General features: G+C 39.0%; 1 protein-coding gene across 5 annotated transcripts in view; it reads left to right on the forward strand.

The window, feature by feature from the left end:
- SHTN1 (shootin 1) overlaps window positions 1-27,241 on the forward strand; it is a 67,005-nt gene that overhangs the window by 23,931 nt on the left and 15,833 nt on the right. For all 5 annotated transcript variants that reach the window (XR_003925799.2, XM_030030864.2, XM_030030863.2 and 2 more), the window contains 8 exons: window positions 440-608; window positions 3,896-3,993; window positions 4,949-5,030; window positions 6,856-6,950; window positions 18,604-18,750; window positions 20,072-20,225; window positions 22,419-22,524; window positions 24,265-24,347. Coding sequence is in view for 4 of the 5 variants with exons in the window: in XM_030030864.2 (XP_029886724.1) it covers window positions 440-608; window positions 3,896-3,993; window positions 4,949-5,030; window positions 6,856-6,950; window positions 18,604-18,750; window positions 20,072-20,225; window positions 22,419-22,524; window positions 24,265-24,347 (934 nt within the window). In the remaining variant the exon portion in view is untranslated. The remainder of the gene's footprint in view (window positions 1-439; window positions 609-3,895; window positions 3,994-4,948; window positions 5,031-6,855; window positions 6,951-18,603; window positions 18,751-20,071; window positions 20,226-22,418; window positions 22,525-24,264; window positions 24,348-27,241) is intronic.

A 27,241-nucleotide genomic window follows, 5' to 3' on the forward strand; every position in this document is an offset into this window, starting at 1 on the left:
GAGCTTTCAGGAACACAAGCCCATCTTCAGGTCATTCAGTTAGGGCTCCTGTTGATGCTGGTACATGCTGAAGGGTAAGGAGCTGAAGCAGCTATCACAAAGAATGCGTAGCATTAAGAAAGCTTGATAGTTGATTTGATTTGATTTGAACCTACACAGGGTATTTATTAATCAGAAGTACCAGAGAGGAAAGAAAGGCATGGATGAAGGATCATGTTGAATACAAGCCTCCTCAGAGGAGAAAGTGGGCAAGCTTCCCATCTTCAGACCATTATAATGTTGAATGGAGCATTTAATCTAATGTTACTTTTTCTTCTTTGTTTGATAGATCTTTTAATGATAAGGGAGAAAAAAAATACAGTTGACTTTTTTTTTCCTTGTACAGCAGCTTAAAGACAGACTAACTAGCTTCTTACTGTTTGTGCTTCTCAATTTTCAGCTGAACAAAGAAAATAAGACCTTGAAAAGAATTAGTATGCTTTATATGGCAAAACTGGGCCCAGAAATTATCACTGAAGAGATTAACATTGATGAGGACGATTCATCCACAGATACGGAAGCTAACTCTGGATCATGCAATTCTGTGCATTGTCAGCAGCAAATAAAAGGTGAGCGTTGTTGCTGAGCCTACACTACCATACAAGGCAAAAGTTGTCTAAAGAATGGCTGTAGTGGTTTGGACCAGAGATCTCTCTGGCTCCGAGTCATGCTTCTGAGAGTGGTCATCAAAGGATTTCCAGGAAATACTGTAAGAACATGGTAGGCTTGTAGTGATACTGTGTAAGTTATATGGTGCATATACAGCCTGCAAAGTAAGTTACAATGCAATAAAAAAATGGGATCTACACAGCTAAGAGAGTTCAATGTTACTGAGTTGGTAAAAGAAATATTTCCTTGGATCCTTAACAAAGTAAAAATTAAGCAGAAGGACAAGGTCACCTTGCAATGCAAGGTCAACTGCATTGTTACTATTTCAAAGCTTGTAAGACAGGACTCTCCATTTCTATTTCCATTGTGTACCTTTGTATGCACTAACTTCATTCATATTCCAGAGCTATTACCAAACAAGCAAAGGGACCAGGTAAAACAGCAAGGCTTGGGAACATGGAAATACATTGATAAAAGAAATCTGTGCTTTATTAAGAAATTTCTAGTTCCCTTTTGAAAGGCAATTCATATTTCTATGACCCAAAATCTGCCTTCCTTTCTTGTCTAACTCTGTGATGAAGTAATTGTGATGCTGTATATTGTTATATCATAGTATCCCAAAAAGGGGAATGCCCACATTCTGCATTTGGTGACAGAGAAAGAAATTAAGTGGTCACTTTTTAAAAAAAAGCTTTCTTTTTTTTTTTTCTGATAAGTTACAATAGCAAATAATGTCTAAGTACAGCTGTCCTGAACTTTCAGCCTGACCTTGTTAATTGTTTTCTGTTTGAATGCAGCAGCCTCAATGAAGTGGTACAAAGTATCACTGAGAAAAAAGAATGATTGTTTTAAAAAAGCTTAAAAATATCGCCAACCCACGAAAAAAACCCACCAAAGAAATCGGATGTCACAGTACCCTTCTATAATAAGCAGTTTTCCAACCAATACATGTAGGAAAAGAGGCAGAGAACAGTATGATCCACACCATGCAACCCATCTGAATCAGAAATAAGACTGGAGTTCCTCCTATCTTTTATTGGAGAAAGATGTCAAGGATACATTTAAAGACAGCAAAGTCTCTGGCTGCAGATCAGAGAACGTGGTTAGGAGGAGGGTAGCAGGGTGAAATAGATATTTCAAGAAAGGTTCTGAAGTATATGCTTTCTGTCTTGCTGACGAATTCAGTAAAGAACGAAATGTGGCATGTTGTGGAGGATTTAGAACTTCTGGCTTCTGCTCCTCTCTGGCCTTAGTATTAAATCTTAATGACCTTACTTTTAACAAGTGCTGAGTATTTTAAAAACATTGGCATCCCATTTGCTAGAGGAAGATATTCCATCCCAGTGCCTCGAGAGAAGTGTTTGTGTGCATGGTAGCGGAGTGATCTGACAACATGCACCAAAAGGCAGCGTTAGGGCTGTGTCCCTAGCCTAAGCCAAGCTGCATGGCATTTGTCTTCAGGGAAAAATCTGAAGTTACATCTTGGATTACCTGCTAAGTGAAAGACCTTATGCAATGAAAGATGTGTTTTCAAGACTCCCCTCAATGCTTTGTGGTGTTGCCCAAGGTAAAATCTGCTCTTTTACGTATGTTTATTATTCCAAGCAGTTGTGTTTTGTGTTGGGAATCTTGGAAGTCTTTTAGCCTTCTCACCATTCAGTAAAATATTGGATGTTTCTTGGAATGATTCCTTCATTCCCACCACTTTTCTGTAAGGGTATACAAATAAGGTAGTACAGTCTGAGACTCTTTGATTAAAACCCTCTCATTTATTAAAGGGTTAAAATTTTGTCCCTCATATATCTGCCTCTATTTTTGCTATCTCATACATTAGGGAAAGGTGATAGTAAAGCTGTAGTTCCTAATGGAAGTGTAGAGTGGTCTCAGAGTAATACCTGAAATTCATTTATAGGTTTTGGATTTTCTTTTTCTTTTTAGCTGACCTTTCGGATATAACAAGTGAAAACTCAGCTGTGTGGGTCAAGCAGTTTAGTGCATACCCTGTATCTGAAAAGAAACATTTCTTGTACACATTTATAAAGGTTTAGTTATATGGATATGCTTTCTTCCCTGTATGAGATTGATATATGTATTGTAAGACCTCACTTAGTCCAGTTACCATAAATTTCAGTGAGACATTTTTTTCCATTAATTTCACTGGAAAGCACAAATCCATAAAACAGATGATTTGGTTCAAGAATCTTCTGGGAAAGCGAGTCTTTTTGTTTACTTGAGAATGTGTGTGCCTTTAATTTGGAGGAAAATAAATCTGAGGCTCCTGGATGGGAGGGAGGGGCTGGGGTAGAATCAACATTGCCAAGAGGTGAGACCAAACAGAATGACATCCAGCATGTCATCATCATCTGCAATTGATTAGCAACAATTTTCTCAACTCATGGCTGGTATTCAACGAATAGCAGTGCTATGAAATACTGGAAGCAGGTGGGGAATGAGAGCACTTACTGAAAGCTAATATATATCAATAAATTTATATTTTTGTGGTGTTTTTATGTTACCCTAAACCTTGATACATTATGTATGCAAACTGATCTCATGTTAAGAAGTGATTATAATCAAATGTTTTATTCCATTGTGAATTTAATTTATTTCATATTTTGATAATTAAGGAACAAAAATTCTGAGGGGAAAATTACAAGTATTAGCTCTTCCATCAGTAAAGGTTATATTCTGACTCCGTTCACACAATGTTACAAAGACTATAAATTGGCAGCTGTTCAGGACAATTTCTTCAGTGAAAACCTCCCAAGTATTAACTGCCTGTTGTTTTGTTTATTTCCCTTGTGACAAGAACTCATGATCCAAAAAGAATTGAAGTGCATTAATTTGTTTTAAAGGACACCTATTAAAAATTGCTTTCTGCTACCTCCGTACCAGAGTCTCTGTGATGTGACAGTCTCCTGAGTAGGACTGAGGACACTCTGTGGTGGCAGGATTGGCCCCATTATAGCAGGAAATGAATCATTCAGAATGCAAATAAAGACGGCAGTACTGAGCAAGGCAGCTTACCTCAATAGAGTAAATCTGAAACGGTGGCCTAGTTATAGATCTGTTACTTGACACTTACACAAAGTTCCTAAATTATTGAGGATGTACCTTGAATACAACTGGTGCTTTGTATGCAGGCAAGGTGTTTCATACTCCATTGTACTTGGATTGCTATGACATTTCCTTTGTTGTTTTCTTCCAAGAATAAAATATATTTTTCATTTCCTTCCTCAAACTGTAGAGCTGCGAGATCAAATCATATCTGTTCATGAGGAAAAGAAGACCTTAGCCATTGAACTGGAAAACCTGAGGTGCAAACTTGTAGAAGTAATTGAAGAAGTATGTATTGTACCATGGAAGGCGAGACCATGTTAGCGTGTAGTCAGTACTTTTTGTATCTAATTTTGCTAAAAATGCTCAGTTGTGAAGTTAATTGAATACTATCTAATCGCAGCCTTCCCATATGATGGACCACTTAGGGCATACGCCTAGAAGGGGCCTTCTATGTCAGAGTCCGGTCTGTTGCTATTGCTGGCACATGACTTTTCATGATCTGTTCTAATGCGCATATTATAACTCTCATCTCCCCTTCCTGACAGCCCCTCACCCATCACAGCCTGAGGGGATTTTTGGATTTCCTTAAACCTGTAGATGTGCAAGAAACACTTTTGGAGAATGTCCAGTTTAATCACTGGTGCTACTTCATTGAGCGTATCCTTGAGTTTAGCCATTGGCAGTGCCCTGTCATGGTAATTAGACCAGCAAATTGGCTTTTTGAGCCAGCAGAGTTTCATTCCTGCTTGAAAACTGGATAAGCCATGTACTGATGCAAATCAGGACATAGTGGCTCTTCCTGTCTATGCAACACTTGCATTCAGAAGGACACAGCTCACCGCTCTTGGACAATAAACAGAGCCCAGGAAAAAAAAACAAACCAGCAGCCTGACTGTATCAAACTGCAAACAGTCAAGGGCAAGCTAGTAACTTTTCAACAAGGTGCTATGGTGCCTCATCCTGAACGGTTCCAAAAATGTTATATTTGCAGCTGTGACTGGTACGTGCCATGCGACTGGGCCATGGGAGGATTAGTTCATAACTGTTTTATGACATCTGTTATGAGGTCTGTAAGTTGGGGTAAAAATGCTTTCCATCCCACTGGAAGCCCTAACATCAAGCCAAACCTAAGAAACAGAATTACTGAAAGCAAAATATTGCTTACATTATGTATGTGCTGTATGCCTTATGCCACTAACTAAAATACTCTTATTTTCATTTGTTCTTTGTACTTTTCTAGGTGAATAAAGTGAAAGAAGAAAAGGATGTTTTGACAACAGAAGTTAATAAGCAGCAAAAACTGTTGGAGAAATGTAACAGAGGTGTGTGGTCTAAGCAGGTTCTGTAACAGTTTGCTACATCCTTTGCAGAAGCTTCAGAGCTTTTATGTTGTAGTACAGAGTAGGTTAAAGAACAGTGACTGTGGTCCAGATCTGACAGTAGGCCTTATTGCTGCAGGTACTGCATAAACACATGGATTATTCTAGACTGTCTGTACTCCAGGAAAATGTGACAGGGTAAATAGCAAGTTATATGTGAGAACAGGAAAGCTTTTTGCTCTGTGGCACAAGCAGCAAACTAGGGCAGGAAGGCAGTCCTTCACAGAGATGGAGTTTGAGCCTTAATCTCCTGTTTTCCTAAACTGTTACATCAGCCTTCCTTTTAGTTGGGACACAGCTAATAATTTTGAGTATCTAAAGACCCGGGAGCAACTTGTTGTATGTTCAGAGGTTGATGAGGAAAAGGCAAGCGTGCTGCATTTTACTGAAGTGGAAGACAACAGGTCTGGGCAAGATATAGTAGGGCATATCCTGTAAGCTTCCACCAAATGTTCATCTCTTGCCAATTCCTTGTGTCCGCATTGCGTAAGCCTATGACAGGCAGTACTTGAAGACTCTTAAAACACCAAACTTCAGATAGGTTGATTAGACGGATCAGCCTGAAGAAGCTTTTGGTGGGATAGTGTGGCAGATGAAAAGTTTCTGAAATGTTTTGTTTTTTCTAAGCATGATCAAAAGAACAATCCCTTGTTTCATATTTGCCTGTTTTCTAGGAATTAGGAGTTATACAGGCTAGGTCCTAATGCACTGGCAACATAAAACAAGATTTTTTTTGTATGCTTGAAATGAGCTACCAAAGTATCTATTCAATACCTACTGTATTCCGTGTCTATGTGGCACTGTCTTGGAGCTGTGTAATCAATACATTTCAGTCAGAGTTGGTGAATTTATCTTAAATCTTTCTAAGTGTGTGGGTTGTCTGTTGGGGTTTTTTGCGTGGTTTGGTTTGGGGTTTTTTTAAGTTAACGTCATTTTGAGAGTCAGGTGGGCTGGGGTGTCTATCCCACTGTCTAAAATACCACTTACTGTATGTAGCTTTAAAAACTGTTACGCTCATCTCCAAAAAAGCAAGGAACTTGTGTACAACAGTGTTAGAAATCCAATGTTATCACCCTGCACGCTAGTCTTCAGCCAGTAAGAGCTAAAGCTTACCAAGATAATGTAAGTGGTCGGTGAGACATGTTAAGAATAAATGATGCTCGAGTACTAACAAATGATCCTTGCTGTCCTGGACTGAGGCCTGTTTAGAATGGTTTGGGGGAGCGTGCCCCATGGTTAGCTTTAGCCACCTGTATAAGCCTCACTTTTGTAAGCACAGTTTAAATACAGGCAACATAAAATTGCACTGCTTGCTTCTTGAGAGTCCTTTAAATCTCTATTGTAAGGGAACACATCAAGCCTCAGCCCAACCAGGTAGGCAAATACAGGTGCCTCCAAAATAACATAATAATCTTTGGTAGATTCAGCAAGGCTCTTTTGAGTCTTTGGTCGCTTCCACCCAAAGATGCAAAATATGATCTGTGCTACGTGATGGCTGTTACTGGAGATCTTGAGTCTGGATGGGAGGAGTATTACTCTATTCAGAAGATAAGTAATTGTGCATATATATAGTGAGGTTTAGAGCAAGCAGGACAAATATTGCAAAGCGGACTGTATATGGAAATGTAAAACTAGGTTACACCTTCATTTAAGGATTCATGGTACTAGGGAGTAACAGCTTATCTGGGTAAATCAAGCAGTAAGTACTTTCTTCTTATTTTGATTAATTCCACTTTTACTTCTGATCTTGTTTTATTCTTATAAACAGTGTCTGTGCTGGCAGTAGAGGAATATGAAGAGCTTCACGTAAACTTTGAACTGGAAAAGAACCTGCGGAAGAAAGCAGAGTCGTTTGCACAAGAGGTGAGTAGTCAAGAAAAAGAGATCTTGTAAAATGAAGACATTGTAACTGGGCAAAAACCTGCCAGCTTAGATGACTTGTTTTCAATTCCCAGCTCTCGTACAAAAGATGACTTTGAATGTCCACGTACTACTTAGCTAACATCTGTACTTCATCCGTAAAATGGGTTTACTGTTTCAACAGCATTTATAAAGCACTTCAGAATTATCCATGCAGTCTTACCTCTTTCCCCTTTTAAAGTGAGGCTTTAAATTGATAATGGGCTTAGTCAGCCACAACATTTCAACGTGGTATATGTAGGGGTTGGATCTGGGAAGGATTAGCTGCCTTTCTAGTGATATAATTTGAAGCACTGTGTTTTTCCTGAAAAATATGTGAACTCACAAAAAAAGCATTGCAAAATACAGTATTAGTTGAGTTTGTGCAAGTTTGGCTGCTATTTAACATATCCCTTTTGAATAACCTGTTGCAGGGAGCATTCCAGCTGAAAAATATTGTTTCCATGTTTTAGAAAAGGTATAAATGCCCAAAGAGGAAAATGAGTTACTGGGCAGTATTATAGAATGGCTGGTGGTTGCTCTGATGGCTTGTGACTGGCAATGTTTGCCTTAGAAAATGCTGACAAACTCTTTCATTTTCTTGATAGACTGAAGCCCTATAAAATCATGAGTTTGTTTTTTTTTTGGGGGGGTGGTTTTTTTTTTTTCTCGTGTGCTTTTTCTATTTGCAGTCTGGATTTTGAGAGCTCTGCACTTGAGTTATATTTTAAAGCTTTTCTATCCCAAGCTATGCATCAATATTTTCTTTAATAAATGCTGGCCTTCCTAAGTAATAATTTTTCAGGGAGCTCAGGTTTTAAAGAAAGCCATTATGTATCAAAATTACATGAGTCATCAGTACAGAGATATTGTAAATAAGGGAAACATCTAACATCTGATATGAAGTAGATTTTAGATTTTGAAACCATGGCTGCCAGGAAGCAGGTATTTAGCCTTCAGGAAGTCAGCTTTGTTTGAGTAGAGAGCTCTTTTGCTTTTTGTCTTTGCTGCTGCTGTTTTTCTCTCAAAAAAAATTAAAAAATGTATTTGATAGCTCTGCTACAGCTAACTGCATTCAGTCAGTGATTGTAAGTAAGGGCATGCATACATTTTGAACCCATACAGAAAACAGTGAATAGGCTTACTGTGTTCTGTTAATCTTGTGGGTTTTGCTGGGTATTTTGAGTGTTTTGGATATGAACAGAAATCATATAGCAAGATTTTAAACAAAACACATTTTGGGGGATTTGAGATGAACTGTAAGTAAATTCGGAAATCTGGAAGATGGGGTGAGGAAGTCAACCCTGATGTTGCTTGTACTCACTCGTGCCTGAGAGCTCTCTCTCTCTCTGTGCTGTGTACAAACATTTTAGAACTTCAGGGCACCTGGGCCAAGGGTACTGGTTCTCTTTCTCCTTATTCCACCTTTTGCCACTCTTCCCATTTCTTTCCTTTGCAAGGTCACTCCGTTGACCCTTTGGGAAACCCACTGAAGGAGCTAACTTGGCAGAAACCTAATAATTTCTAGGTACAGATCAATTTCTCTTTCTGTTAATAGGAAAATTTGCATTTGAGTAACAGGGTTGGGTGCTCGCCCTGGAGGAGAAAGGTATTTGCAAATTCACGTGTATTAAGCTTTGGCAGATTCTCTTTCATTCATATAGGTATATGGTATAACCTAGCTTTAGATATAAACTACTGCTTATCAATTCCACTACTGAAGTGTCAATCATTCAATGAGTCAACTTGTAATTGAAGTAAATTTAAATTTATGTAACTGGTATGTATACATATACCTGCAGTCTCCTGCCTATTGTCAGTATTTCTGCCACATGTTGAAAATGTAACAGGCAAAGCTAAAGCAGCTGACACATTTTCCCCTCAAGGGAGTAAGAAATGATAGAAATGAAAATTATTTACTGATTATTAAAATGCCCTGTTAACTCCCAAATCTTAAGTATAGAGATGGACTTTTCAGGATGCTCTTAGAGTCAAGAGATGTGGGAGAGAAATCACTCAAGAGGATTGATTTCAGAAATCAAAGAGACTGTACATGCAGCTTCCTCCAAACCACACTTTTACAGAGCTTTGTGGGATGAAGCCCAAATTCCTCTGCTGAGCAGAACTGGATACCTCCTTTTTGCCATGGCTTCAGTGCCATTGGGCCATTCACATTTTGATCAAAGGCTCACTATGGTTTTTCAGAAATAAAAATGAGATTTCAAATTCCATTCAAATTTATTAAAGATACAGGCATTTATTAGTGACCAAAAGTTGTTAAACAAAATATTACCTATGTTTATTAAATAGTCATTTGGATTTTTTTCAATATTCTTACCAGTCTTTGTTATAAAATGTTACCTTACTGCAACTATTTTTAAATTTTAGGAAACCTGGATTTGTTCATTACCCATGCTTTTATGATAACTATTTTTATAATGTCTTTTTTTTTTTTTTTTTTAAACCTCCTGAGATTGTGCAGGCATTATTGTTTTGTTAATGGTGTTTGTTGACTGTAATATCTGCAGAAGTGTTATTTTCAGAAAACAAATTTCTAAGAATGTTCATTTAGCATGCATTATTACAGTATCTATCTTGCATCTCCTGCTGTTGCTTTGCTTTATCATCTGAAGTAAAGAACAATTATGTGCTTCTGTTCGTTAACTGACAACAGAAGATTGTATGTAAAGGTCTTGCACCTCTCAGAAATGAGTAATATATAAATGCATACTTAGGCTGGTTTTCAGATCATAAAAAGAGTATAATCTGATACTCTGGGACCAGAATGTTGCTTCTGTTTAGATTCATAACTGTAACATTTAGACACCTATACTTTTTGAAAGATGATATTTAAAGTACTTTTTATATTTGACCGATAGGCAAGCTGTTAAGTACAATGCCAAAGAAATGCTGATTATCTGCAAACAAGTACTTCTTGGTTTTTGTCATTACTTAGTTGTTGTCTTTTCTGAAAATATGGGCCCCTGTTGTTACAGATGGACAGTGTAGCTCTTCACTTGAGGCTCTTCATTCCATGAAGTTCTCCAGTCCAAAATGGAGCCATTACAACAGTGAGCTTCAGGCCTGTGTTAGTCTTCCTTTTGTGTACCTACCGCTTTTCCTTTTGTATCATGCTATTCAGAAAGATTTTTGGAAAGTTTTTTAACATACAACAGCATGTGACAACAAAGGCATTGCTCAATTCTGTTTGGGGAACGAGTAGCATTTCAAATTACTTGAAAGTTCTATTATCATTGGCCTGGTTTCACACTTGATGGTGTCCTTTTGGTGACCTGAGACATTACAGAGACAGGCTCTGGCCCACAACTGTATCCACAACAGCAAAGCTTTATGCTCGGGTGAAGTTGTATGAGCGTCCTCTCGCATGGATCATGCCGCAAGGTCGCAGCTGTGTTTTGAGAGCTGAGGTTTCGATGATGTGCTTACAGGAGCTGTTTGGATTATGCAAAAGATGTGCAGGAATTTTCTGCTTGCTTTCATCAGCCACATGTTTTCTCTGTCCCTATAAAATGTTTCTTGAAAAAAACAAAAATCCTGCTGGATTTTTGCTTGGATTTTGCAGAAGCCGCAATAGTTGGTTGTGATAAGCTGTGCAATGTTGAGAGAAGGAATAGCTTTGGTAAAGGGCAACACTGCATCTTCAGTGCTTTGTGCTCGACTTGTTTGGAGCACTTTGAGAAAGGAAATAGGCTCCAAGTAGCGCAGGTGTCACCACAGCGCCATGGCATAGACTTCAGAATGGCACATCTTAGTGTTTCGTATTACTGTTTGTGACATCTCAAACAGCTTAGATGTGTCTTTTAGCTCACTGAAATACGGGCTTACTGCCTGTGGAGGGGCTTGCTTGGTGGTGGGCATGTTGCCTTTCTAAGGGGCGGAGGTATCTGAAGCTTGCCTTCACGGGGGGAGTTGGCCCATGTGTTCAGATTAACCCTTTTCTCCATAGCGTGGCTTCATCTTTTAGCTTTGCTCTCCTGGGGTTGCATCGCGGTTGCGATGGGAGGAGACCTGATGAGCGGCTGGTGCGGGCTCTTTTTGAAGGGATGCCCTTGGCGTCCTGCCCTTCTGACAAGTGAGGAGGATTTGCCACAGAACATGAGCAATTGGGAGTGCAGGTGTGATATATGGATAATGGGCGGGTGAGCGTGTGTGCAGAAGCGAACACAGATGGGGGAGAGGAAAGACAAGGAGCAAGAGAGGGAGGGAGCAAGCACATATAGGAGTGAGCGAACACTTGAAAATCAGAGCTTTTGATTTAAAAAAAAAATCCAATACGGCTTTAATTATAGTCATGCTGCTGGCACCACCATAATATATATTTAATTAATCAAAAATGATCCAACTTCAAACATTAGAATTCGTGCTCTTTAGAGGTTCTAAAGAAACTGAGTAAATATTGTCAGCCGTGGTGTGGAGAGGGGGAAGGAAAAAGAAAGAGGGTTTGAAGTGAGTCACAATCCATTGTGAAAGGTACAGGAATCTGCATAAAATAAATAGAGTGTGTAAGGGGTGGGGGCATGGAAAAATCTGTACCTACCTGAATAAAATGGGGTTGTTAACGGAGGAATCTTGGCAAGCTTTACCAGAATTCTAGTGTCATGTTTTAAGAGACACTTTAAGATCTCTCAGCTCTTTGTGGAGCAGTTTATAAGAAAACAAAGGAAGGCAGAGAGTATCTTGAAGGCCATCGCAATAATATAGAGGCTAGCCCTGAAAAGCACTCTTCCACAAAGATGAGCAAAATACAATACATACAGCCAAAGCAAGCCAAAAGGGGAGGAACACAGTGAGAGAAGTGAATTGAAAGTCTTAGCAATGTAAAAATCCCAGGAGTTTAACAAAATAATCTGGCATAAATGGTTTATTAAGCATACATCCTGCCTTGCAACAATATTTTGTAAAGTGAACAGTTTATTACTGTCGTGTGTGCTGGCATGGAGACAACCCCTGCACCTAAAGTTACTCTGGAAACCTCCCAGAGAAGAGGCAGTGTTCTCTCAAAGTTAGTACTGAGCTATTGTTTTCTATCCTCTGTATCCTGGATAAATAGAAATGAAGTGTCAAACTGCTGAGCAGGTTTGCTGGGGTTCCTCTCACTTCTGAGGCTAGCATAGGCTTTTTCTCAAAACACACAACTGGAAAAAAAACCAGAAGGGTTTCCCAAGTGTTTATGGTTATCTGTAGAATAGTTTGTGGTTTGAGAGTTTGAAAGGCTGCGTTCAAAGGAACTGTGATCCAGATGGATTAAAAAAATCTATGATATCTGTAATGTGCATCGTTCACCTTTTCCTTGACTTTCCCTCTAATTCTCCATACTTACAGATTCATTAAAACAGCATACTATACCTATGTCTGTGTTTCTAAGTAACTATTACACAATATCATCTTTGCATGTAACTTGTTTCCCTCAAAATGCCTGCATCCCGTGCCTGGGCCAGTGCACAGCTGATGTTACTTAATCTGGGACTGAATCTTCCCTTATTGAAAGATAAAGCGTGTCTAACATTTTATAAGACTTAAGAAAAATTATTGTCATTCTTAACAGATGTCTGCACTACTCATGAGGTTGTGTGCGATGGATTTGGTTATCTCGATGACATGAGCTCGCAAAGAACTCTTCCTCAGATGCATTTGTGACCTTTTGGGTTAATTTGTGAGGACTTTTGCATTAACATTCTACATCTGTGAGTGGATACTGCAAAACCAGCACTCATGCAGCAACTCTGTGCTTGCAAGTACCACACTCTGTGCATTACCAAGGATAGTTCAACAGCAACTGGTATCTGCAGATAATTAATTTGCAGTCCAGCTGACTGAACTGGACATAATAATTAAAGAGACATGATAAGCGGTTAGTACGTGAATTCTCCTGAGCTTGAATGTTACCACTTTTGAAGCATGATGTAACACTAATACGTTTCATCAAGCTTTTTCCCAAGAACAGGCTTCTGAAACAGTAACAGAGGTATGCTCTAGGAAACTATCCCTTTGGTCTCTCTCTCTTTTTTTTCCTTTCTCTTTTTTGTTCAGGCAATTAATCTATTGGGGAAAAAAAGTGAAGAGGTTTCCTTCTTTTTCATGTGGTATATGATCTATTTCTGAATATATTAGATGGTGTCTAAATACTGTAAGGCTGTGAGCGTTAGAGAATGTATCACTATATTTCTACCAAGAAAACAGTTAACTGCAGGAAATGAAGAAATAAGTAAAAATAGAGATTTTTTTTTTTTTTTTCCCTTTATTCTGGGCCTCGGGCAGTTATGCCTCATAAGTGAAGAATGAGTGCCACAGTTTGAAAAACCCTTTTGTACAGGACAGGCTGGTAAAATAAATAATACTGTGTTTTTAAGGAAGGCACAATGCTGATGGGGATTCAGTTTTCTCACACTCAAAATACATGGTCCAAGCACCTCTGTGGTGAGAAGCAAACGATGGACAAGAAGTAAGGTTACTCATCTACTCCAGCTCCCCCATTCTGAGTAAACTAGACCTCTTCTTTTGAGCCACAAAACTTCTGAATGCTACATCTTGTAGCTCTTTAGAAATAGTCCCTTTAGAAGTTGTCTGGCAGTTAGCAAAATAACTAAAGCAACTATTGTATCTTTATTAGTCTAAAATTGATGCAGGTCTTAACAAAAACTATTAACCATAAAATACTGTGAATCACCTAGAGAGAGAGGAGTGACTGTTGGCTGCCCATTACTATGCATATGTCCTTTTTCATGATCATGTTGCTCAGTTTTCTGTGGCAGTTTGAAAATCCAGCTAGGGTTAGTCTTTGAGTCTTTGGCTCCTCTGGAGGAGGAAGTCTATGAAGGTCATAGCACATTGTCAGAAATGCATCGCTCTGGTTTTCCATGCTTCACTTCGGGGTTGTTTTTTTTTTCTTTGTTAGAGTCTTGTCCTATGCCCTCCATACCCTTGATATTAGCCGTTTGGGTAATCTTCTCTTTCTGTCTGACATCACATGACAGTTACTTTCCATAGAAGCAGTTCCCAGGCGGGGAAGAATATAAGCACCAGATAAAAAATTTTCAGATCAAGAGTAATGCCACATGCACTTAGAATTCAGGTTGTGCTGAAGTAAGTTTTCTGGATTGTGTCCTAACTGCAGAACCCATTTATTTGTTGTAGCTTTTTTCCTGAGTAGTGCTTCAGACACCTATGAACCCACTAAACTGCAAGGGATTTGTAACTCATACGAGGCTGATACCACTGCTTGATGTGCAGCTTTGAGCCTGAGTGTAGAGAGAGCATTTCTAGTTCAATGTCCAAACTATGGGTGTGTTTCTTAATGTGTTTTAATAAGATACATCTGTTTCTCAACTCTTGTATCAAAAAAACCCCACTAGCCATTGTTTCCTGCTGTAATATTTATATGCAGTGAAGCTCAGAAGCCCAGGTGTACAGTAATAATACAGTACAGTTAAGTTAATATAAATTAATAAAATACAGTTCAGTACAGTTAAACAGTTACAAAGTTAGAGTTTATATATATTTTTCCTGATTAGTCATTGAACTAAAATCCACACCTGGATTTATATTTTAAACTGAGTACCTCCTGAATTTAGAGCCACTTAGTGCCCTGTCAAGCCATAATCAGACAAGATCACTCTGTCCTCCCCCCATCACATAAAATCCTTCAAACAGCCTGTTCTTTTGGGGAGATAAAAGTACCTTGACCCTACCTCTGTTGAGACTTATTTCAGGTCTGAACACAAGACTGTAATGCCTCAGGGTACACATAATGCAATAGATATCAGCTTCTGTAAACTATGACAAATGTAAATGAGTGAGTTACCACTCCATAACGATGACTTACTGATTTTTCACTAGGATGTGGAGGGGATGGACCAGTGCTGCCAAGGATTGAAATCAGGACCAACTGCTCAGTTGACTGAGCGTCTCTTTTCTGTTTGAGACTTCTGAAGTTTGACTCTGCCTTGCTACATACCGTTTCTTATTCTATTCATAGTGGGTAGCATTTGCCACTGATTTTTATTTTACTTTACGCAGCCAATGATTACCTCATTATAAGAGTGCTACTGTGTTGAGACATTCTTCCCCCTTCAAGCTGTAGCTAAGACAAAAAAGTTATTCTACAGAGTGAGTACCCAAATGATGTGTAGATGGAAATGTAGCAACATACGGACATTAAAGCATTTCCTTTGGCCTCATTTTGCTCCTGGGAGAGAAGTTAGTTGGAAAGCATCCAGTTATACCCTGAACGCTACTTGAACGACGATGGAAGTTCCCAGGGACTTGACACTAACAGAGTTGCTTTCTAAGTTTTTTAATGAGGAAGAATTCCTTTTTCAGCTCTGGTGTAAACAAAAAACAGCTGCAGCGAATGCTCTGTAGGGTAATGGTTAGAGCAAGGGTCTGAGAATGAGGTGTGGCCCCATTAAGGTCAAGGGAAAAACTTCTGTTATTTTCAGGATTTCGCCCCCTTCTCTTTCCCCCTCCCCAGTTCTTGTGCAAACTCTGCTGATGGAAAGTGGCCAAGTCCCAGATTTCCTGCACTTTGGAGCTTCTGTTTGTAAACTCAAGAGGAAAATAGACGTAGCTGGTTTGCACAACACTTGGAGATTTTCTAAATGAAAATGGTAGATGTAAGCAAACTATTGTCCTTTGTGATCTGCCTTTAGCTTCAGTCATGGTTTCAGTAGATTCCTACAGCATTGCCTTACGTTTCTAGCATTGATTGGGATACTCTGCAGATAATTGTCTAGCAGGTGGCAAAGTCGGAACTAATCCATCAATTGGTTAAATTCCACCTAGTCCAAATAATCCTGTTAGTAGCTGTTTTGCCCTTTCAGCAGTCACTTTAATTAATATTCAGGGTTGTGCAGGCAGCCAGGTTTCTGCCCTGCTGAAGCAGGAATTGTTTTTTAAATTTTAAATTAGAATTAATTTTGAAGGGTCTTTTTTGTCCCGTGTCAAACACACAGAGCAACCTCTCAAAAACTTGCAATCAGTTTATCACCAGCTTGCTTTCTGCTTTATCTACCACTACAGTCTTCTCTAGTTTTGTCCCTTCCATACATGTCCCTTTGGAATATGCTAGTACTTCAAGGACATGTATGAGTAACTTCTGAAATGGATGGGACTCCCCATGAGAAATTGATTCCCATGTGTCTAATTACAGCATTGTTATAAGCAACAAGATTTTTTTGTGGTGCAGAAGACACTTTCACATATATTGTAAGCAGGAACATATTTGCAATATCATGAAAGCATGATAATTGAAAATACGGGGCTTCATGTGGAAACTTCTGAACGAAAAGGTTTTCACCCAAGTCTTCAAAAGGATTTTTTTTCATTTTGTTGCAGAAGAGCATGAAACAAAGTGAATATGAATTTTCTACATTTGGTGAAGTATCTGCTCAAGTTGAAGAAATCAAGTTGCTCTACTTGATTTCTTCTTGTTTCGGCAGCTTTCTGCTCACTCAGGATGGAATAATTTGGTTCTGTTGGTTTTAGTGGCAAAAACTCAGGGAGCAAAAATCTGGAATTATCACCTCAAACTATTTTTCAGATTCCAAAAAAATGAAACCCAAGTTCTCACTTTGCTTTGAAGGTTCACAGTAGGTAAACTGCGATGTTTGCCAAAGGTGGCTTCTAGGGAGATGTTGTTTCTGTCAGGGTTAAATAACTTTTGACTGACTTAACAGGAAAGCAGGATGCTTTAAGACAGTATTGAGTTCTTTAGCAGTGATTTAGAGGCCTTTCTAAAGTATGATGTTTCAAAGATGCTGTTTCTTTTAAGAAGATAAAATGTTAAACAAGTAGATGATTTGCAGTACAAAGGCAAATCTTTATGGGTTGGGGTGGGTAGCTTTGATTCTGAACTTCTCTTGCCTTTGAATTGTTTTTGCCACAGCCCTACTAGTGTAAGGTAACACAAGCATAATTGGTTTGACTGGAAAAATTTTGGGACAGGGAGCTGATGTCCAGTACACATTTGCACCACGCCACAGTGGCCTGTGTATTGTCATAAATTTGTTTTTGTTTGTTTTATAACGAAGTATAGTCCTAGAGCCTGTATTCATCGTTTCCTCTTCATCGAATACTTCCAGTCCTTTATTGCCTACCCCCATGTCACAGCTTTACCCAATGAAGTGTTCATTGTAGGTTTTATTAGTTTAAGGCCGCATCAATTGACTCTTCTTGGCACGCAGGGTCAAGCAGGCTGCGTTGTGAGTTAAAAGTTCAGCACAGTCAGCAGGCTTCTCGGTCTGTATGTACAGCTAGAGAGAGAGTTGCTTGCTAGAAGACTCAGTTGAAGTGTCCGTGCAAAGTACTGGGTGGAATGCTTGCCATGAATCTGCAACAGCTGATATTTCTTTAAAATCCAATTGTATTAAAAAAAAAAATAAAAAAATTGCATAGCATTGCAGTAGCACCAGACAGGAAGAAACCATTTGTTGTATCTGTAATCTTGGTTTGTGAATAAATAGTGTGGGAACCTGAAAAGATCTCATGGAACTTTTGTATTTCTAATACTTTATTCTTAAAATATCTTTTTGCTTTTGCTGTTCTATACAACGGTGTTTTTACAGTCTGAGGGAGTGTCTGCATTCTCAGGCTGTTCTCTGTTCTCCTGCCATAAGTGGCATGCTTTGCTGACCTGTGCATACTCATCTGAAACCTCAGCATGACCCACTCCCTGTTTCTGCTGTAAGAATAGGCACAGCTGAGTTTGTCAAGAGTGGAAGCCTCTGTTGCCTGGGGGGCAACACTCTACCTGAAAGAGATGTCAAGATGCAGAATAAATTCACTAGGAATTTTTTTGGGCAGGAAGCAATCTTTTTTTTCTGCATTCTTAAACAGTCTGGAAGGAACATATCTCTCATGGAAACTGCATGTGCTGACATCCTCTGCACTTCTTAGGTGAATCCTAGAGAAATGTGTGATATTTTTATCAGTGTCAAGTCTCTAGAATTTTTGATTAATTTTTTTTATCCCCTAATGTATCCCTTCCCCACATCAAAAATATAACTGGGGAAGAGGAAAGAACACAAGGATCAGAACTAAAAGGCTGAAATTGCCCTGAAATGCCTTTTCCATGGGCAAGTGCATACACTGATTACACAAACATGAACTGAAATTCATTTCCTGAAGACTCTCCATCATTCACATATCCAGGTAACCCTCAAATAAGTGGGCTTTAAGCTAAGGTTTGCAGATGTGTTTGAAGAGGTAGCCTGTGAATTCATAGGCATTTTTTCCTCCACCTAGAGTTCTTTTAATCTCTCCAGAGCTCCCAGAATAGAGATCAGATTGTTCCCATTTACAGGAAACAAAATTCAGAGATGCATTCAAATTCTGAATGCCGCTAACATGTGGGTAATTGAGGTGTAGCAGTGGGTGATTCTCTTGGCAAACACCTGGTTCTTTTCAGAGTGAGCTTAGCTCTTGTAATTTTTACTCTCAAACTTCCTTTCCCTTTCATTCTCACCTTCTTCCTCACTATCCCTACCATATTAACATGATGTTAATTTCTTCATTTTCTTTCCAAGTGCTATTTTTTCCAGGATAGCATTAGACTGTGCTTAAGTATTGTTTTTGTTGTGGGTGGGTTTTGTTTTGGCAGATGTTTATTGAACAAAACAAGATGAAAAGGCAAAGTCAGTTGCTTCTGCAAAATTCTGCTCCTGATCAACAGCTTTTGAAGGCTTTGGATGACAATGCTAAGCTAACCCACACATTAGAAGAAGAGAGGCTTCAACACCAACGAAAGGTAAAACAGGATTACTTTTCATCTCATGCAGAAGTCTGAAAGCCTTGTGATTTTAAGGAGTATCATGTATTTGTTATGTTCAGAATTATTTGATATCTTGTCCCCCATAAGAGTTCGCAATCTAAAAACTAAACTTCAGAGAAGATTGTGAAGATTGTGATTTCCTTCTTCTGGGTCACTGGTAAGTACAAAACCTGAAGGTTTTTCAGCCTGAAGGCTCTGGTTTAGGTAAGTATTTTATTCCGGATGCCAGTAAAGTGCAATTACAAGCATTAAGTCAAGTTCCATTAAGTGAAGAACAGATGACAGGAGAATATTTTGGACGTTGAGTACTGTAAAGGGTATTTTGAGGGGATAAGCTAAGAAGACCAGGAGGTGAGAGGTAGGCAGTTCACATTAGTAGCCTGGTCACTTGTTAAAGAAATGCATGGGGAAGAGCCAGACACACTGGAGCAGGGAAATGTTAGGTGAATGCTGCAAAGTGGTGTAATAGGATCTAAAGTGCTAGGATCTAAACAAATACCTTCTTTGAAACTGGACTAGATCAATCTCTAACTGGGAGAAAACACCATTGCTTCACTTGAAAGCTTGAAAATGAGTTTTCCCTTAGCTGTGAGGCCTGTTCTTAAAACTCTGGTGATAGAGTAATGCTAGGAATAAGTAGACAGTTCCTGTATTTTCATCAATGCAGCCATACTAAGACTATATGTAATCTCACATGCTTCTGAATGAGTATTTTGGAAGAATAATTGCTGGTTCATAGAAAACCTTTGCATCTTCGGCTCCTTGAAGTCTAGAGCAAAATGTATATATTTAGGGAGTTGGGAAGTGATTGCCACTCTGCACCTCAATGCTGCCTCTAAACCTGATCTTCCGTAATTCACCCACTGGCATCTGCATGAGTTGAGACAAGGGGGTTTAAATAACCAACCTGTCAGTGGAAGCAGTCAGTAAGAGAACAAAAATGTCAATGTTCTTGTGCTTCAAATGAAGAAACGTTCTGAAATTAAATTCTAATTATGTGATAAAAACTCTATAAAAAGAAAAAAGGGAACATCTTATAGCTTAAGTACTTTGGAGCTAAAGATGTATTCTAAAGAAGAGATAAAACAAGTTAGGATCATAACAGAAAATTCTGACATCTCTCAGAAAAATCTGTCCACCTCTCATTCAAAAATTGTCCTCTTTCTGGGACCTGTAGTTCACTCCTATAGTATAACATCATGGTTTGGGGAATAACTGTGCCTAATGGGTTATTTGTCAAAAGAAAGGACAGAAAATACGTTTTATTGTAATGAATGCTGTTGTTTGCTAACTGCAGATCAAAGAATTGGAAGAGCAGCTAGAGAATCAAGCACTGCATAAGGAGATTAGTCGTCTTAAACAGCAACTAGAACTTTTGGAAGAAGATAAAAAAGAACTAGAGCTCAAGTGTCAGAACTCAGAAGAAAAAGCTAGAGACCTAAAGCATTCAGGTAAAATCATGTAATAACTTTCATTTTAGACGTGCAGTTGGGGGGATGTGAGTGGTGCACGTGTAATCGAATTATACATGTTATGTTTGAGACCCCAGAAGCAACAGCTTTTGTGTAGCTGAGATCCAGATCTGTGCTTCACAAGACAAAGTACAGCCACAGAACAGTCGTGTCCAGAATGTGTGTGAGAGAATAACCTTGTAAAACTTCCATAAGGTATAAAAATAATGTTGTTAGATTGCCCGGAGATGGATCGATACATGTGAATGGGTTTCTGTGTGAAAGACACAATCCTTCGTATTCAGTCAAAATGTATTCTTACCTAGTTTTAAAAATAAGTAAAATGGGATAACTCTGCTTTTTTTTTTTTTTTTGCAAAGATGCACAGTGATTTATCAGACTGTGGAGACTACATTGTATGAATTGTACAAAAACATCCCATAATTATCAAGCTACCTAACCATTTAATAGTCTTGCAATAGAAGACACCAGTGAAAATAAAGACATGATTTAGCCCTTCATATTGACATGTGAGAAAACAATTTCTGCTGATGTGAGAGGGTCTGGGGGATTGTTCCTTTTTTTTTTTTTTAAACAGATATTTAGAAGGGTAAGTACTGCCTTCAGAACCCTACAAAAGGAGTTAGCCAAACAAATCTGGTGAGCTTTTATGGCTCATATCCATAAGAATTACACATCTAAATCTCTTACTTGTAGTCAAATATTTTGTTCCATGTCAAGTGACTGAAAGGAAAGAAACAGTCTTGCTAGCTACTGTTTGTGTTTGTCTCGAAGATTTAAACTAAGGCCCAAAGAATTTGGGCAGAAAAGATTCACAGAGTATTTAGGAGGGATTTTGTTGCAGTGCAGGTGTTCATACAGTTATTGCTGTCAGGATGGTGCCTGGCTTGTCTGCATCCTATCTATTGAATGAGGAAATTTCTGACCTAATGCTCTTTATTTAAAATTGCCTTTAAAAAGGGCCACTGGTGTGTATGGCCTTGCTATAGAGAATGTTGGTTAAGTATTTGCATGTGCCTTTGCTTTCAGTCCTTGTTCAGCTCAAGGCCTAAGCAGGTGCTAGTTTTAAGTATGATACCTGGTCAGAGAAGCATCTGAGCCCCCCTCAGAGGAGGCCAAAGTCCCTATCCTTAGTTAAGGCTCCACGTATAGCCATGCTTTTCCAAAACATGTCCTTAAGAGCAGGATTATCTTTAAGCTTGTTAGCAGTCTTGCTTGGAACTGCTTTGTGTTAGAGTTTCACATTACCTAGCCTTCAAAATATGCCTAGGCAGCATATGAGTTCTCTTCAGCTGCCTTGTAAAAAAATCTAACCTTCACAGCAGATTCTTTCCTTCCAGGCTTGTTTGTCCTTCATAAGGAATTTATCAGCATAAGGATTGTACCTGGAATTTAAACTCACTCAGTTGATTTTTTTTTTTTTTTTCCTTTTTAAATTTAAAAATAAATGTTAAAGATTGTAATTTTAATTTGAATCCATCATTATGAGAACAAAGAACCAGATCCACTTTGGAAATCATATTCTGTACTTCTGCCATAATTCGCACTGTGTTCAGAACAATTGCTAAGAATTTTTGTAACTAAAAGACATTTAAGACTTTTTTTTCTTCTGTTTCTACCCTTCCCCAGTTAATTGCATTTGACAACATTTCAGGTGCAGGAAAGTAATTTCAACATTTTAGATCTGACACAAAAACAGGAGAGAAAGAATCCATTCTGCCCACTGCCTGGTTTTGACCATTTTTGTGGGGAAAACCCACACCATCAGCAAGACAGAGTTAAGTCTGGAAGCTGAAATTGTTCCATTTCTTTTATCTCTTGTTAGTTCATTCTCAAATGCAACCTCAAATAGACCGTTGCAGGAATGCGATAAACTTTTCACTGCTCTATCATTTTATATGAAGAATCCTGTAGGAGGGAGAGTGTCATTTTAGTTTCAAAAGTAACTTAGGTTGGAGATAAACTGATTTAATGAGAATCCTGTGCATCTAGGACATTGTTCTTGCTAGAAAATGTTGCCAAAAATAGGACTTCCTAGCAGCTGTGTGTTTTAGTCTTGTTTGTTTTTTAGTTAATTAGTAGCTGGTTTTGCTTAAACCATCAGAGTTGGTTTTCAGAGCAGATGTGAGAAACCAAGAACTCGCTCTAGTTTGTTTTATTGCTCTTGTGCAGTTGATGAACTTCAAAAACGAATACAGCAGTCTGAAAATCCTGCACCACCTCCTCCACCGCCGCCCCCTCCTCCTCTTCCTCCTCCCCCTCCTCCTAACCCTATACGGTAAGTGCTTAAATCAAGGGTCACAGCATTAATGCTTTGCTGAAGCAGAATACATTACATGAGCTTGCATCCAAGCAGGAAGAGTGTCTTTAAAGAAAAAAAGGCTTTCTCCATCTGTCTTGGGCTCTTTACCAGCAGGACGCGCTCTGTGCCCCACCTGCCAACAGACTAACACCCTGACCAATTTTGAACAGTGTCTGCCTTGCCAAGCCTAACAAATTGTCTAGATTGTGACTTTGGAGGAGGAGGGATACCTGTCTCCTCTAAATTTAGGAGATTATTTTTTTCTATTCACCTGATAGCTGTAATTACAGACTTGTGAAATGCTTGTCTGAATCTACTGCTAAGAAAACCCCTTTGAACTAAAGGATATGTTGGATTACAGTGTGTCCCTTCCTGTCGGGTACTGGTGATGAAAATGCAGACTCCATTGAGTTCCCACAATTGCTTTCATAAGTTAAAAAGAAAAAAAAAAAAAAACAACCACCAGAAAATCACCACCCCATCATCAAGCAGTTTTGGGCGAAATTATCAAAATTAAGCCTGATTTTTGCAAAGGACTGTGAAAGAGGCTGACCAATATATGATGTATCAGGCATTAGATCCAAATTAATTAACTGAGCCCTAAAGTGTGCTTAGTAAATTTTAGGAACTCAGCTAATCTTCATGTTGTTTGGTTGGTTTTAAAAATAAATGGACTTTGATGACACTTCCTAGCCTTCTGTAATAGATACTACATACAGGCGTCTTGTTAACTGCTGTGTTAAATATGAGAATAGAGACGATTAGTAGAGAGAATTCATCCCTTTGTGCATCTTGCTTTGTTTTTAGAGATCTATACTAAACATGTTCTGAAAAACTGTGTTTGGTCTTTTGCTCCTTTTACGTCCGTTAACTTGTTTGGCTTGCTCGCTTCTTTCTCACTAACGTGTAGCATGAACTAACTGTGTGCGGGTGTTGTGAGGTTTTTTTGTTTGGTTTGTTTAAATTTGTGCCCTTTACTATTTGGAATAGATAACACTGTTCCTTTTAAGCCCTGTAGTAGCTAAATCAGAGTATTTCCTTCATGCACTATGATGTTTATGTGCGTAGAGGTTCTTTCAGAGCCTAGGCACTGGATGCTGCTCTTTTCTGAAGCAGAGTTTTGACCCTTTATGTCAGGTGGGTCACTCTACTCTGTAAGGAGCAATGTTCAGTAGGGAGTGATAGGCCCCACTGACACATCAGATGTGCATAGGAGCTTGTACTTGGGCTTTAAGATGAATCATTTCCTTGTCTGGACTTCTACGTTTTGACTATAGTGAAGGGATAATTATTTGACACTGTAAAAAGATTACAAACTTGGAGTTGGTGAGGAGATACTGATCACCATATTTAAGTGTCCTCTGGAGAATAATACTTCAATATCTACAGCTCTTCTTTCCTTTTATTATGCCAGAGCAGCTTCAATTTGTCATGTGTCACAATGAGACACTGTCTTTTAATATTCAAATCTGGAGTGTTTTGATTTGTGCCTAATGTCTGTTAAAAAGAAATAAATTTCTCTGGTGCATTTTGATGGGAGGCATTGTGGGGGGTAATTCAGTACATACATCTGCATTCAAGAACTGTTAAATGAGTCTTTTGTAAGTAGCTGTATAATCAGGTATAAGCAAGCTGTTTGTGTGTCATGTTCAAGTTCATTCTAACAGTGTGTAATACAGGACAGAATGACAATCTGCAGTTTCATTTTCCTCAAAGGTCTCTCATGTCAATGATTCGCAAGAGATCTCACTCCAACACCAATGTGAGCAAGAAGGAGAAACCTCCTCAGCAGGAGTCAGGTATGGCTCATCCTTTCTCCAGTCTTGCGGGTTATTCACTAGGTACTGCAAATAAAGCTAGTGAAAATGAACTGTGGGTACAGATAATGATGCAAATGCTTATAATTGTCAACATTAACTGTTCCTATCCATGTCCCAGTGTATTCATCTACCTTGCAGTCCAGAAATGTGATTCCGGCTCAGGTATATGTGCTCTGAGATAGGAAGTGGTATCTTTGGTACTGTAGCTTTGGTACTCCTATGAGGAGCAGCTAAGGAGTTTGGATTTGTCTAGTTTGGAGAAAAGGAGGCTGAGGGGCAACCTCATTGCTCTCTACAGCTTCCTGAGGAGGGGAAGTGGAGAGGGAGGTGCTGACCTCTTCTCCCTGCTATCCGGTGATAGGACCCATGGGAATGGTTCAAAGCTGCGCTAGGGCAGGTTTAGACTGGACATTAGGAAGCATTTCTTTACTGAGAGGTTGGTCAGACACTGGAACAGGCTTCCTAGAGAGGTGGTCGATGCCCCAAGCCTGTCAGTGTTTAAGAGGCATTTGGACAATGCCCTAATAACATGCTTTAACTTTTGGTCAGCCCTGAAGTGGTCAGGCAGTTGGACTAGATGATTGTTGTAGGTCCTTTCCAACAGAAATACTCTATTCTATTCTATTCTGTTCTACTGCAAGCTTCCTCGAGATCCCAAGCAAATTTGTGTAGCCCTCGTAGCTGTCTATGCCTCTACAACTGAGCTGGTGATGAGCATCCAATTTACTTTTTCCAGTGGATTTTAGTATGAATAGTCTTAGAGGCTGCAGATCAAAAACCTTTAGGGAAGACCTAGCACTTGCTGTAACTGAAGAAAAGTTCTAATCTTCCTATTTCTGGCTCTAATACTTATCAGATATGTCACTGAGCTGATTTCATTCACTGATGTGGCAGAAAAAGTAATCTTTCTTTTTTTTCCCTTGGGAAGAGGGTGGTCAAGTTTCTTAGAGGCTCACAGAAGGACCTGACAAGATAAGTACTTAGCTGGGTATGGTGATGTGCTGGATGAGAGGGATGGGAAGAACAGGATGGTTCAATTTAGGCCCCATGCTGTTACATTGACTCCATGCAGCTTGTTGAGTTCCACCCTGGCAGTTTGGTACTGCCTGTAGTAGTTGCACTATAGCAGGGTTGAGAGGCTCAGCCTGTGCCTCCAAACTGGAGACACTACAGCATGTAGCTGCAGCTACAGTGTGTGCAGGGCTTTGCACTTCCACAGGTTATCTGGAAGAGGCAAAAGAACAAACCCAACAAGCATTAAGCGGAGAGCAGATTATATACAGCATAATACAGGGAAGTTTCCAATTTCCAAATGGCTTCTTGTTTCTGATTTCTTCTGTCCAGAGCCTTTCTGCAGAGCTAGTTTGTTAAATGCTTCAGTTTTCATCCCTCAATTCATATCTTGCGAAATTACCACTCGGAGTTGACTGTAATGCTAATCCTTTAACAATACTGAAAACCTAAACCAAAACAAAATCTTGCACTAAGGTGACTGCATGCAAAGTAACAGCTGAAATTGCATTTTATTGTTGTTAATGGAAGCTCAAAACTTAGTAGGTTGAGAACAGGATTTAAGCACAGATCATGAGTGCCTGAAGAGTCAGAGCTAGTTAGACAAGCATTGCCACTTAAATAACCAAGGTTTTTCTCGCTGTTTCTATCTTCCTTCTGAAACAGCAGGAGTTTGTAGTGAATTGCTTAACCTATTTGCTGCCACTTAAACAAAGAAGGGGGCTGCAGAAGGGAACCTGACTGAAATTCTAGGTATAGGATATAACTGTTAAAGAAAAAAATCGCTGTTAGCAGACTGTAATGGTATGTAAGCATGGCTGGCTTGTTGGATGGGACCAACAGGCAGAAAGTGGGGGAAGGAAGTATTACCCCTCCCATTTTTCAGGTGAGGAACTGAGGAATGGGGTGACTTGGGCAGGTCCCTGGGGGAATCTCTGGGACCTGGTTACCAGTCTGAGAGAAGTAAGGTTGTTGGTCTGGGTGAAATAATTAGAGAAGTGACCTTGTACCAAGATCTCTGATGAAGAGTCAATCTTATCTTTCAGTAAAAGTTCAATTATGTTGCCTTCATTTATCAGGTTTCCTTACCTTGAAGTGTCCTAGATGTTTTGATTACACCTTTTTGTTGAGACTGTTACAAACAGTGATTGCGGGAAATACTATGAAATTCACTATAAGTTCTCTACACCCCATTCTTTCATTATTTATTAGCAAACTTTAACAGTTCTGACCTTTCCTCAATCACATATAAACTGCTTCTTCTCTTAATAGTTGAGCTGTTCTTAAAATAAAAATAAAAAAAGGGGGAAAGTTCTCTCTTGATCTAGTTATTATATCCAACTTGAGGCTTGTTTTGACCCTTGTTAAGGACTTAGAATGAGTGGTTTCTATCCCGTACCACCAATTAAGCTTTTATATTTGAAACAGCCTGTTTGTGAAATTAAAGCCTGACATTAAATCAGCTTACAATACAGAAACTGCATTTCTATGAATCATCAATAGTACCCTGACAAGTGAGAGAGCGAAAGTCTATTTAAAATTCCTGTTATATAAGGTACAACATTGCAGCTTTGAATAGTGTCAACCATATTTCTCCATGTGTTTGCTTTAAGTACTCTTTTTTTTCCCTTTTGGCATGGCATGTTAAGTGTCTTTTGTTAATGTTATCCAGGACACTGATAAGTTAACAGGTATTGTTTAGGTTCATCACACAGCTTCCCGTTTCATCTGAACACTTTGCAGTCCTGATACTGAATCTCTTGAAGAAGCAACCATTTCCTTTCATGGTATTTAAGTTTTGCCCTTTAACTAGATGCAGTGTTCTTCAGATGTGTGTTTTTAGTTCAGTCTGAAATGTTGGT

Source organism: Aquila chrysaetos, chromosome 11, assembly GCF_900496995.4.
Source record: "Aquila chrysaetos chrysaetos chromosome 11, bAquChr1.4, whole genome shotgun sequence".
NCBI lineage: Eukaryota > Metazoa > Chordata > Aves > Accipitriformes > Accipitridae > Aquila > Aquila chrysaetos.